Source organism: Panicum virgatum, chromosome 5N (assembly GCF_016808335.1).
Source record: "Panicum virgatum strain AP13 chromosome 5N, P.virgatum_v5, whole genome shotgun sequence".
Classification (NCBI taxonomy): Eukaryota; Viridiplantae; Streptophyta; class Magnoliopsida; order Poales; family Poaceae; genus Panicum; species Panicum virgatum.
In genome coordinates, this window is record NC_053149.1 from 11,385,514 (window position 1) to 11,399,263 (window position 13,750).

The window sequence follows — 13,750 nt, forward strand, 5'->3', positions numbered from 1 at the left end:
ATGTTGGAGAAGGGAGCAGAGGCGAGAGCAGTAACAAGCGAGATCAAGGAGGAGGGTGGACACTACAGGCGGCAAAGAAAGAGGGAAAGAGTCAGGCAAGGGGGGAAGTAAACCCCTCACTCCGCGTACTAAAGGGCCAAAGGGTTTAGAATGGTGGTCCCCACCAGCCGGCAAGAAATCCGAAGTGGCACAACATCAAGTGCGTCCGGCGCATACCCCCATCAGGCGGGAAGTGGGCCGGGCCTGATGGGCCGAACGCCCATTGCGCGACGGCGAAGCCTGTCCGTTCCCGAACTCCCTTGGGTGATGACCGACCCCGCGAGTCTGTGAAGTCTGAAGCCAATTACAGGACGCTCGTGGGGGTAACGGTCCCCTGTGGCCCCATCTTCCACAACAAGGAATGGCACTCGCTCGAGACAAGACATGTTGGTTGATCGGTATGCGGAAATAGCGGCACCAAGTCAAATTACACGGGATAAATTCGTTTCCGATCAATTCCATTAAAACAATCGGCCAGAAGCCGTTACAATAGTCGAAGACTAGCCGACCCCGACTGAGGGAAACAGCAGATACAATGAGTCAAATCCATCAAACCCCTCAGAGGGGCGACAAAGAAGGCACCCTTGAGAACGCATTCTCCAGCTACAACCTCCCCCCTCAGCTGTTGAAGACAAAGGCAACGGGCGCCGCAGACAGAGGTAGAGGACATGCTCAAGAAACCCCACGGGGGCCCTTCAGGCATCCTCGCCGACCCATCCCCCCGGCGTCCGTCTCACCAAAGGACCTCCAGTGGCGAAAGAGTGGGGGGGCCATGGCGCGGGAAGACTCCGAAGCCGATGTGAGCCCGAGTGTCCCGTCAAGGCTCCTTCCTGCCTCCTTGCCGAGCCCTTCGCCATACCGACACCAAAGGAATACCAAGGGAGCCACAAGCGAGATATGGCCGCTTACCACGCCCCTTGGAAAGGGAACCAGTGGCCTGGCTTGCCTAACTCCGGTAGGCAGCCCCCGGGTCCTTTGGCGTCGGCTTGCACCTCGCGGAAGGAGCGCGAGATTGGGCGCATGCCTGAGGAAGATCCCCCGCCACTCGCAAGTATTCTTCTAGCACCAGAGACATAGGACATGCCCGCTCTCATCTGGGGGGCGGGTGTGGGGTGTGAAGAAGATAACTACCAAAGGGATTTCCATGACCCGTTTTCTCGTGTGGAACCATGTCTCCATAACGCCCCTATTTATAGGCAAGCGTAGACACGAACGGCCCCAGCATCCAACGGGTCAGTCAAACATGGCACGCCAAAAGTCTTCACCAAACTGAACCCCTCTCTTAAATACTGGTGGAACGGGCCCGGCTCGCCGAGCGACCACTGCGCCACTCGGGCACGGGCGCCGCACGACCCACCAATGAGGGGCGGCCCCGAGCAGGAGGGAAGCCGAGGCACCCGCGGCACGGTGGTAAGACGCGACGGCGGGCCTCGAGATTCCACGGCACCCGCGCTCCAGCCGGCTATCAAGACCGGCACGACTCCGTCACGGCAGCACTGGCGCCCGCCGAAAGCTGGGAATGCGGACAGGCAGATGGTACGCCCCAGCCAGGGGTCATCAAACCGAGTCCACGGCTCCGCGGTTATCAAAACCGCAGAGCCACTCGGGGGCCTCTAACAGGGGTGTAAACCCGGGATCCCTGACGGGCCTGACTCGTGCAGGGACGGCCCAACCAGTCTCCTGGGCCGAACACGGCGCGGCCCACCAACACGCGTAGGCAGTTGCCTTCGCTGATAAGCCAACACAGCTGGTAGCCCGACCTCCCAGGACACGTGGAGGCTCCCCGACCTAGCGCCCCGGGTCAGAGACGTACCGGACGACCTGGGCCGTGCGCTCCAAGATTGTCGCCCCGCCTGACAGGCGTGCCAGTCAAGAAAGGCTCCCCGTACTGGCTCCACGACGCATGTTCCCCTTATCTCGCGGCGTTGACATAGGCTACAGGGCTCTCTGACAGAGGGACAGCACTGCAAGTGCGGGTCCCGCGACACTACGGGAGAGGGCGTCAACGGACGTCGCCTCCCGCGCCGTAATGATGGTTGCCCCTGCGCACCACTCCATTATGCCAGTGAGCGTGACAGGATGTCCCCCGTCGGACCTCGGTAAGGCACCCCTCACCGGGCGCGCTGCCCTACGGGCAGGGGCTACGAAAGGAGGACAGCCCTGCAGATAAGGGGCGTAGACCCTGGCGGATAAGACCGGAGGTGATCCCCGAGCGACCATCCAAGTGACCAGACTGTCCAGACAGGTCGAGGATGGGACAACGCTTGGACAACCCGTTGCCCAAGAAAATCAACCAGACTCAAGCCTCCCCACTCCCGACTGACCGAGTGGGCCCCGACGACTGACAAGAACGAATGACTCCCAGACAGGGTCAAGACACAGCACTAGATATATGTAAATGGGGGGCCCACCTTGGACTATAAAAGGAAAATCCCTCCACGTAGGAAAGGGTTGGATTCTTAGAGGTTTGACACTGCTTGACACCGCTTGTAAGCTCCCCTCAAAACTTTGAGCACCCGGGTTCGAGAGCAATAGAGTAAGAACACCACCCCCAATACTGGACATAGGGCATTTCCGGTCCGAACCAGTCTAAATCCTCGAGTCTTTGCGTGCTAGACTATATCCGATCAAGCGCACAACAAACGAGCAATCGAGTAGTTTAGTAGTCGCTCATTTCCTGCAGCGACAAATGGTGAAATGGATCTTTTGCATTTCTCTTGTTAATATTATGGAGTATAATATCAACACAACGACGAGTTCAACCCTAGTTTAAACGTTGAGGTACGAATTTGACATCTAGGATAATGTTGAGAAACCAAAATAACGATTTTGATAAAACAGAAAAGTCAACACATCGTATTTGTGCTCGTGGTCTTATCTGACAGACACACAAATATGGGCTCAACAAACTCGATTTATTGTTTTTCACGAGTTCACACTATATGTCGGAGATATTGTTGTCTATTAGCACAGCAGGCACGTGGCTATTATACTCATAAGAAAAAGATCGGTTGAGTAGGTAGATAGACGGGACAAGGCAGGTTTCCTGCTCGTGCACGGCGGCTGCAAAAGCCCACGGGCCAGGCGACGACCTACCGCTGCGTGAGGACGAGGAGCTAAACAGCACGTGGGCACATAATTACATGGAACTATGGAAGCTTTTGCTAAGTACAATATTCTACTAGTATATGGTTCTGGAAATGCTAGTGAAAGCGAAAGCGTTATATGTAGTGATGGTTAGGCAGTTTTGATGCCCCAGGGACAAGCGCGAGCTCAATCATGAAAGTTTTCTCCTGTCCCTCTCAGGTAGAGAATTCAAGAAAGCTACGGCTACCTACCCAAACAAAATACAGGCAACAAAGTCGTCGTTACAGTACCCGGTTTCGTTTTCGATGAACGAGGTCTGCTAATCCGTGGATCCTATGATCTGCACTCACAATTTCTTCAGACATCCGATCCAGAGGCACAATCATCGGCCCACATGATACCCGTTCACAGTTTCAGACACCTGAGCTGGAGCTTGTGATTAGATTCTGGAAACGTGCTGCAACTGCAACACACAGGATTCAGGAACACAAGTGTGCATCCGATTCCGTGGAGTGAGCATCAGTAGTACAGGAAGCTGAAACAGCACGTAATAGAACAGAGACAGGATGCATGTACACTCCAGTGTGGTACACAGCACCGGCCGTTTCGTTCTAAGAGCTGAAAAAACAAGCCAAAAAAAAGCAGTCTGCTCGCTTGCTCACAACTGCTAAGAAACCTGCAGCTTCCCTCCCCTGGATCCGTCCCCTGCTACCGCGCTCCGTGTGTCCTGACCTCGACTATAGCTACGCTAACAATACAGTAGATCTCTCCCTCGTCAGCACCGTCGCTGGTGATCTTCAGTAGGTGGTTCGTCAGACGAGGAGCAGCAGGTCGTGCAGCCTCTCGGAGACCCTGGCGGCGTCGAGCCCGATCCCGGGGCTGAGCGCCTGCGAGTGGATGGTGTAGAAGATCTTGTCGCCCACGACGGAGAAGCTGGCGCTGACGACCTCGGCGCCCTCCTCCTCCAGCGCCGTGATCACCTCGTGCAGCTTGAACGGCCGCCCGGCCTCGCTGATTAGCACCACGTCCAGCGTCGCCCCGTCCTGGCACCGCACCTCGACCACCGGCATGCGCACGGCGCCGGCGGCGGCGCCCCCCTCACGGCCGCCGCCGCCCTCCTTCCTCCGCTTCAGCGCATCGACCCGCTCCTTGAGCTGCTTGATGTACGCCGCCGCGCTGTCCAGCTGATCCAGCTGCGTCTCCGCGTCCTGCAAACACCGCGACGTTAGCATCTGTTCACAAATGGTGTAACATGTGGCCCTGTGGGTGCTAAACTACTCGTATCGTCGGAGGAGACAGCTCATCTGACGGAGACTCTAGTTTCCCCTTGCGCTCGCGCACATGGCGACCATTAATCAAGACGAGTGAGACCAAGGGTGTGTCCCGACCAGGGTTTTATTTCCCAACCGGAAACCGGTTACCGCCGCCCTCCGGTACCGGTTTACCGGACCGGTTAGGCCGGTAACCGGTGGAAACCGGTTGAATTCAAATCCAAATTCAAATTTTCCCGTGCAACCGGTTCCGACCGGTTTATCGGCCGGTTTGACCGGTTTACCGGCCGGTTTTACCGGTTTACCGGTCGGTTTGACCGGTTTGAAATTCAAAAGCTCCCGTGCAACCGGTTTACCGGCCGGTTTGACCGGTTTGATCGGTGGGCCTTCATGGGCCGGCCCATTTTTTTCTTTTTCTTTTTTGATTTAACTTTAAATTCCCAAAAACTATACTAAATGAATGAATTTTTGAGAAAATTTGACACCATTAGATTCATCACACCTTGAAGTATTTTTAGGAATTTTTTGGGAATTTTTTATTTTTTGAATTTAAATTTAAAATTTGAATTTTGACCGGTTGGGTGCCGGCCGGAACCGGAACCGGACCGGACCGGTTTGACCGGTAACCGGTCAAACCGGACCGGTTCCCACCAGTTAGGTTAACCTTGGTCCCGACTCCCCATCACAGGATGGTGGCGAAGCGGCCCTCCTCGTCGGTAGGTGGCTTGGAAACTCTGAATTATTGGGGAATTGAGGTGACAGGTGGGCCCACCAGAGGCCACAGACAAAAGTGAATTGTGGTGGGGTTCGGCCCAGGCCCTTTTGCCGGCTGAAGAGCCGTTGGGAAAAAAAGTCATTTTAGTTCCCACACCATAAAAACTCTGTAAACACAAAAAAATTGTCACATAGAATACTTTGACATATGCATGGAGTCATAAATAAAATCTATTTACAAAACTTTTTGCATATATGACCTGTAAATCGCGAGACGAATCTAATGAACCTATTTAATCCATAATTTGCAACAGTGATGCCAGTAACCATCCGCTAATTATTAATTAATCATAGATTAATTAGCATCATTAGATTCGTCTCGCGATTTACAACCCATGTAAAAAATTTTGTAAATAGACTTCATTTAGTACTTCAAATTAGTAAGATTCGAACGCAAATTTTTTTTTGCGTTTGAAATAAACAGGGCCCAAGTGGTGTGGCACAGCTACGATAATCAGTGGAGCTGAGTATTATTATCCGATGGAATAATAATCCGGCGATGTGATTGATGGTGCACGGTTTCGTTTTCCTATTGCCCCACGAGGTCGCCCCGACTCCGGCACGTGCGGACGTGCCTACAAACTGAACGTGACCCTTGAGCAACCGCGTCGCTGTCAGGGCAGGCCACCGGAGGGGAGGGCCACCCAATGAATCCGTGGCAGTTTGGCACGTGGGTGAATGAACAGGGAGAGCTCAGTGTTGGAGGTGAGTCATGAGTGGGGTTATGGGGCAGTTTAGTTCCCAAAAGTTTTTGGGGGAAAATTTTTGGATAATATTTAACCACTAATTAGAAGTATTAAATATAGATTAATTATAAAACTAATTATATAGATGGACGGGAAATCACGAGACGAATTTATTAAGACTAATTAATTTATCATTAGAGGCTGGTACTGTAGCACGACATCAATCATGGTCCAATTAGACTTAAAAGATTCGTCTTGCAATTTCACCCGAGGGTTGTGGAATGTATTTTGTCAGTTATTCACGTTTAATACTTCTAATATGTTCTTTTCGGACGAAAACGTGACCGGAACTGCAGCGGCAGCGGTGGCTGGGGCTTGGCTCGATTGGATGCTTGCCGGGCCGGTCCTGGAGGGGCACACGGCAGACAAAGCATCGGACAACTCCATGGTCCACGCCTCCACCGATCCAATCCAATAAAATCAAATCGGTGTGGTGACCACTGACCCAGCACTGCTGCTTTATTTGAGCAATATACAATCAGTCCCTGTCCAAACCCTTTTTCACCCTTCTGTTTTAGTACACGTAGGCTATGATCTAATGTCGTAAATGTTTTCTTCTTGCCGCCAGAAAAGTAAATAATACTTCTTGGCTACTGCAGTTAGGACTGCAAATACGAATGGCTTCGTCTTATTTTTATTTACTTGTGGAAGATTGATACTCGAGTTGGGATTCAACGAGTAGTAAATTTCTGGGGCCACTGCGACATGACGAGAATTAACCGAATGTGTGGACTTGTGGTGAACAGGGACGTTTAACTGTGCACCCGTTCTCTAACCCTGTTCACAGTTACTGTACTTAGTATTTTTTTTGTCCGGAAGAACAAGCCGCCCACTTCAGTGTTTCTTTTTTTCACCTCCCCATTTCTAGCTCAGATTTAGTATTATTCAGCTACCTTCTTGTTCTTCTCCATTTTTCTTCTTTTAGTTTTGGCAAGCAGGATAGACTGAGACATGAGGCTAGTTCTAGATCTGGGAGGGGGAAATGGGCGTAGTACACGCCGTGTGCCGGGACCCGGGAGAGGAGCCGAGGACGCCATTACTGCAGAAATCCGCTGGCTCGGATGGGGCCGAGCGACAGAAGGGGAGGAATCGAGGCAGCAGAGGATCGGAGGGTCTCACCTTGTTGGGGTTGGACGCGGACGCCGCCGCCTCCGAGAGCAGGGACGCGCGCCTGGCGGCGGGCGGGATGAGGGAGGAGAGCTTGAGGCAGAGGCCCTTCATGTGCAGCCGCCGGTTCTTCTCCACGTCCTTCCTCTCCAGCTTGCACCCGCCGCCGCTGCTGTGCGTGTTCCCCACCCCCGCGGCCGTCGCGCCGCCCGAGCTGCCCCCGCTGCTCTGCCTCCGGCTCTTCATCCCGACCGTGATTCGGCGTACCCTCAGCTCGTCGCTCCTCACCGAGACAGGGCGAGCAGCTAGCTATGACCTCCCAGGGAGGAAGCAAACGCCAGGGAATCGGAGGCGATGGATATGACGAGGCTGAAGAGTTTGCTGGCCGAGCTATGGAGGCTGGAACTGCGCAGCTGTGAGGCTTTGCTTTCTTTGCTGGGAGCCTCGGCGCGGGTGGCTGCTCATTTATACAGGGGGCGCGGAGCGGATGGGACGAGGGAAAGCGGGGCGTGGGCGCGTGGCTGGAGGAAGGAGACGACGGCCTCACGAGGCAATCCGCGCCGTCCACCGGCGCGCGGACGGGCCGATGCGCGTAGCGGTCAACCCGGCGGGAGGTGGGGCCCGGTCGCGTCCCCCGTTGCGCGTTTTCGTGTGGGCCCCCGGCTGGGAGGTAGCACTGCCGCACGTTGTGGGCCTGTGGCACTGCTTCGTGCGCGCGTTGGGGAATCGGAACATTGAGACTAACTCCAATGCGTGCTCCGACCCGAAGTCTAAACTGATGTGTGAAAAACTATTCTTTAATACGCGGTCCAAATAGTCCCTCCAATTTGCATAGGAGGAGAGAGGTAATCCAGAAATGGATTCCCCTCGCGGCCTCTCCAAACCTGCAGACGTCAACCATCATTCGGGAAGGGAGCGCAAAATTGTTCGAGGGGGTACACGGCGCTACGGATTGATTCCGCGGCGGTCGACGACGAGCTCGACCAAGGCGACGACGAGCACGACCAAGGCGACGACGAGCGCCACCGAAGGAAGGTTCGGGTTCTCTCCCCTGTTCGCCGGTCCCCTAGTACGCAAAGTTGTTCGATTTCGCTAGGTCTTGCTGTGGGGAATGGTCGCCAGCTTGTAGATCTGTCATGGCTGAGTGGTTCATGTGTGATTTTGGGGGGATGGGGAGGAGAATTTGTCCGCCACGGGCACCATGATTGCGATAGCAGCGGTGGATAAGGGCGGTGGAATGGTGCTGATTTGTGGCCGTATTTCGGTAGATCCGCGTAGTTTGTTGAGTGGTGGCGCTCGTAGGCGGCGGAGTGCATACTAGCACGAAGGATGTAGTTGCTAATTCATCACAGCAGTTAGTACTTAATAGAATACATGCCATATCCTACGAGTTCAAGTACTCATAGTACTTACAATACCAAAGCACTACTAGTAATTTACATTTAGCATTGACCTTGCCGGAAAGCACTACGAGTTCAAGTACTCATAGTACTTACAATACCAAAGCACCATTCCACCGCCCCTATCCACCGCTGCTATCGCAATCATGGTGCCCGTGGCGGACAAATCCTCCTCCCCATCCCCCCCCCCCAAATCACACATGAACCACTCAGCCATGACGGATCTACAAACTGGCGACCATTCCCCACAGCAAGACCAAGCGAAATCGAACAATTTTGCGTACTAGGGGACCGGCGAACAGGGGAGAGAACCCGAACCTTCCTTCGGTGGCGCTCGTCGTTGCCTTGGTCGTGCTCGTCGTCGCCTTGGTCGAGCTCGTCGTCGACCGCCGCGGAACCAATCCGTAGCGCCGTGTACCCCCTCGAACAATTTTGCGCTCCCTTCCCGTACGACGGTTGGCGTCTGCAAGTTTGGAGAGGCCGCGAGGGGAATCCATTTCTGGATTGCCTCTCTCCTCCAATTCAAATTGGAGGGCCTATTTGGACCGCGCGTTGGAGAATAGTTTTTCACGCTACAGTACACGACGTAGTCCATTTATCAGTTTAGACTGCGGGTTGGACCATGCGGGTGAAGGTCACCAAGTGCTCTATAACATGTAGCTAGCACCTCTTTCTTACCCCCAATCTGCTGAATCAAACTGAACAGATTTGCAGAAGAAAAAGGAAAAAGCAAACAAACCGATCATCATCGTCAGCCTTTGCAGCTCTCCTCTAGTTTTAAATTCAGATGGCTCTCTTGGCTTCTATACTACCTTGGCTCGCTATATGTTCCTTTCCAACCCCCGCACGTGTCCGTCACGTTCATCGCCCGTGCGAATTAGTAGTGCCACCAGTACTTGTTTAATGTGCTGTTATCATGTTGCTTTTGTCTGGAATTAACAATATATATCTGGACAAGCTAGCTGACAAAGAGATTCATCATCCATCACGTTCGACGGGGGCCAAGTTGGCCAAGTACACTATATATTAGAATTTAGAAACAGTCAAGATCGAGATGGGTCCATATCGAAGTTCCTAGCTTAGCTAGTGGGATCCAAAATGACAGCGAGGACTCCACCTTTGCGGATTTGCGGAGTATTTATATTCTTTCTTACTCACCTTTTCTTTCTTCTTCCCTTTTTCTAGCGTTTTCACCCGGAGGGTGATGATTTACATGTCCGATTTATAAAAAACCCATCTACCTGATTTGACATGTGATGTATATCATGAGCTTTGATTGGTCTTTCTTGAAGCTCATATACGTTAGTTGACTAGGAAAAAATAAATAGCAAAACGAATGAAGAACGTGGCTTAGCTATTATTATATTGGTGTAGAAGTAGAAATTTTGCATGGTAAGAGAGCCATGATCTATAGCTACAACTCAACCTGCTAATGGTTCGGTGGCAAACCAGTTTTTTCGGTTTGGGTTTCAGCTGGTTCAGCATTGGTTCGGTGTAAATAGGCTGGCTCTGGAAAATGGTTTGGTTCAATTTGATTTTCCCGTGAGAATGGTTTAATCAGGTTTGGATTGGACTAAAATATTTATGATTAAACCAAGACACTATAATTGTCATTACCAGGAAAATCTCGATATGTTCAGCTCTCATTGCTGCCCCGACTGGCCGGCTGGCAGCCATATCCACCAAGCATGCAGTTTTGATAGGAACCGTTTGAGGATTTGGGGTTAATAGACACGTGGTTTGGTTTGGATCTTGTAGATGGCAACCTGGTTTGGGGTGGAGTAGCAGGACATGCAATCAATGTTTGGGGTGGGGTGGTTTTGGTTCAGTTTATGAACCAGTGAATGGGCTGTCACGTGCGTAGAGGCTGATCCTCTATTGGATCGCGATTCAATTGTATTTTTCGAAATAAAACAAATCATCGTATAAGCATGTGTATTTTTATTTTGTGCGGTCACCGGTCAGGGCTTAATATTTGGGCATTATCATGTCAGATCGAAGTCATCATTGAATGGCGCGTTTGTAGACGCCCGACGAACCGCGTGGATACGAGTCATGTGGTCCACGTAACAGTGTGCCACGTACAGTATTAAAAGCAAGCACTGTTATGCCGAGGGACCGATCAATGCCTTTGGCTCCGGATGGGAGGAGAGGAGAAACAGACCCAGCATCATAACACAAGACAAATTTTTGTAGCATGGCCGTAGGACCTCAAACAGTCGCGCCTTCTTCTTGTATTCACACTTTGCTCTCTCTTTCCTTCTCGAGGGACACAAGAGATTAAAATGAAATGAACAAATAATTCATTGATTGATTGAATGAACAATTTGATTACACATTTATATGTAGTAAATGGTGTGGCCCTTTTCGGTGCTGGCCACAGGTATCGGCCAGGGGAAATCCTAGTCACGGTGCTGTGCCGGTGCCGTCACCGAGGATGCCCCTATTGTCTGCTACTTCACGAAGCCGAAGCGTTGCTTAGTGTATCCTACACCTCCTCCTTACTCTTCGTGGGTGATGCCGGCACTGGTTGGTGGCTGCTGTCGTGGTACTGCGAGCGTCCTTCTTTAACGCTTCTACTTCGTCGACGCTCTCCTTGTAGATAGTGGTAGAAAATCAAATGATGTGTGGTGTTTCCACTGCTTCCGTCATTCCCCCTTAAGATTTCCTCTCCTTGTGTGGCGTTAGATGGTGGTATGTGGAGCCCGGATATGCTATAGGTGCCGCCATCGACTTTAAGGGAGATCATCGTATCCAATGAGCTTTGGTTTGTGCGTCCTTGGCCACTTTTAGTCCCTATCCCACTAGGTGGTCCCTCAGATGGAGGGTGGAATGGGTTCGGCGTAGCTAAAGGGGTGGTGCAGGATACAATAAACAAAGCAAAATTGGCAAATATGTTATTCGATGGTGGCGCTAATCTTTGAATTTTTCGCAACCTGTGCTTTCTTCTGTTGTATTTGGTTGTTCTTCTCTAGAGCTGTAACAATAAGACAGTTGAGCGGTGCAATGCCTGTATGGTGTCTGGCACCAAAATTTTAATTACCGGCTAGTTCGACATCTGTGGTTTAATGAAATTTAGGTGGGGACTTTTCGTTCCCTGGTGACATGTAAAAAAAATGATTCCCTATTGAATATTTTAATTTCTGACGGTTAAAATTGTAAACATTTGACAGGATTTTGATCAAAGTTAGGTATCATAATCGAGAGTGTATATACAGGGCTGTGTGGAAAGCTCGTTAGCTCGATGCTAGATCGGCTCATCGCGTTCTATTTTCCTAACGAGCCGAGCTAATATTTTAGCTCATTAAGATAACAAGCGAGTTCGAGCTCGCGAGCTAAATGAGCTAACAAGAGCTAACAAGATCAGAATTGAGCAAGCCAACGTACATAGGATAACAACCCAAGAAAGCCTAGCTACCTCTAAGACTGGACGAAAAACTCGTGGCTCGGTAGCTCGCTCGGCTCGGCTCATTAGTGGCTCGGTTCGGCTCGGCTCGTTGAAAAATATTAACGAGCCAAGCTAAAATTTTGGCTCGGTGTTTTATCGAGCCAGCTCGCGAGCCGAAACGAGCCAACACTAAAAATGTGAAGCCGGCCCATCGGCCCAGCCCAGCCACCCAGCCTGACTCGATGTAACCCTAACCCCTAACCTTCCTCTCCAGCTCTCTCAGTCCCTTTGCGCCTCTTTCCCGGCGAGGCGGCTGCGCAGCCCATCCTCCGATTCACTAAACCCTAACCTCACCACCGATTCCCCAACCTCGCCCCGTCGACTCGCTCGTCTGGCCGCCCCTCCGACGACCCGCGGCACCCGCCTGAAGTCCCCAGCCGCCCGGCGCAAGCAGGCAGCGCCGCGGCCAGCGCCTGACGCCCCTGCTCGCCTCGCGGCTGGCGCCGCTGCACACCTCGTGGCCGGGCGGCCCGGGCTAGCGCTCCTGCGCGACACGCGGCCGGCGGCCCTGCATGCCTCGTGGCTGGGCGGCCCGAGCCAGTGCCTCTGCACGCCTCGCAGCCGGCGGCCTGCACCTGCGGCCTCACGTCCAGCGCCCTCACCCTCTACCCACAGCCATGGAGGAAGGCTCTGCAGACGAGCTGGCTGGTGGCTTTAGGCTCTGGTTTGCTAGCTGGATGGCTTTTTTTGAGCTGGCTCAAGAGCCAAATGAGCCAGCTCGAGCTACCAAACGAGCCGAGCTGAGCCGAGCCTGGCTTTTAGCTCACCGAGCCGAGCCAAGCCGGCTCGATAGCCAGCCTTAGCTACACCAATACGCGTACCCTAAGTCCCTAACCAACTGAACCTGACCCACGCTTACCCAAGCCTGCGTTCCCTCGGCTCTCGTCCTCCTCCAATAGGCACCTTGCCGCTAGAAAGCCTATATATTGTTTAGGCTACAAACCTGAGATCTATCGTCTGGGCTGTTTTTAATTCTATTTGGCTCCGTAGCATTGCATGCAGGCCTTTAATCTTTAGTTGTGCCACACACATATTTTACTTTTCTTTTACTATGCATCAAGGACGAAGCTAGAAATGGCGTTAGGGGGCTGGCTTCCTCTTCATCTTCCACCAGCCCCTCCTTTTCTTCTTCTTCCTCCTCGTGGTGGTAGGGGGGCTTAGTCTGGGCTCTATGAAAATCATGGCGGTAGAGGGGCCCACCCCCGGCTGGATTCGTCATTGGCTCGCTGCTATGCATCCACATGCAAATCGGTTGGCTAACTGCATGCAGCATGCACATGCATGCATAGCTATACATTATTATTTATTCGCTAATGCTTTTACTGTTTTCTTTTTCTTTATTCTTTCTATTTCTCTCCTTCATTCTTTTCGTTTCCTTTTTTCAATTTTTATTCTAAGTCTGCATATATAAATATATTTCAATATATAAATAAGCCTGAATATTGTTTTGCTCATATTTAAGAGCAATTCATACTTAATGTATACTAATTTATCTGTATTGTAGATTCATAAATTAATGTGTGAAATGATTTTTTTTGTTTTATATGCTAATTTGTCTTCATATAGAATTATTTATATGTGTGTGACTAATTTGTTCGTGATGCTAAATTAATGGTTCATTTTGTAGATTAAATTGTTCGTGTGACTAATGTGTGTGACCTATTTGTTCCTGATATTTATTTTTCATTATTTATTCTGTACAATCAAATATTTGTGATGTGCAATAATTTGTTAGTTGTACATTATTTTTTGTTTGTTATGTTTATTTTTTTGTTCATAGAAAATAACCATTTATTTGTGTTCTTAAAATATTTGTTCCCGGAATTCGAAATTAATTATTTAAAATATTTTAAAAATACTGTGCAAATATCGTCAAGT

At 51.1% G+C, this 13,750-nt stretch overlaps 1 protein-coding gene across 3 annotated transcripts; it reads right to left on the reverse strand.

The window, feature by feature from the left end:
- Positions 1–3,553: 3,553 nt before the first annotated feature.
- LOC120674266 (transcription factor bHLH168-like) lies at positions 3,554–7,477 on the reverse strand. 3 transcript variants are annotated; one of them, XM_039955417.1, is made up of 4 exons: positions 7,037–7,477; positions 5,074–5,278; positions 4,405–4,514; positions 3,554–4,334 (listed from the first exon to the last, which is right to left on the reverse strand). In XM_039955417.1, exons 1-4 carry the CDS (start codon positions 7,268–7,270, stop codon positions 3,939–3,941), a joined length of 945 nt encoding a protein of 314 aa, XP_039811351.1. In that variant the 5' UTR covers positions 7,271–7,477; the 3' UTR covers positions 3,554–3,938. The 3 variants fall into 3 exon arrangements, with proteins under 3 accessions (XP_039811351.1, XP_039811352.1, XP_039811353.1); XM_039955419.1 differs by lacking the exon at positions 3,554–4,334 and having other exon boundaries at positions 4,356–4,514; XM_039955418.1 differs by lacking the exons at positions 4,405–4,514; positions 5,074–5,278 and having other exon boundaries at positions 7,037–7,476.
- Positions 7,478–13,750: the final 6,273 nt, after the last annotated feature.

Bases quoted from the DNA above. Each gene is read 5' to 3' on its own strand.
- LOC120674266 (XM_039955417.1), bottom strand. From the start codon at position 7,270: ATGAAGAGCCGGAGGCAGAGCAGCGGGGGCAGCTCGGGCGGCGCGACG. The intron at 4,515-5,073 runs GTCGGGACCAAG...AATAAAACCCTG, and splicing joins CCACCATCCTGTGATGGGGA to GTCGGGACACACCCTTGGTC. The intron at 4,335-4,404 runs GTAGTTTAGCAC...CGGTGTTTGCAG, and splicing joins TGTCTCCTCCGACGATACGA to GACGCGGAGACGCAGCTGGA.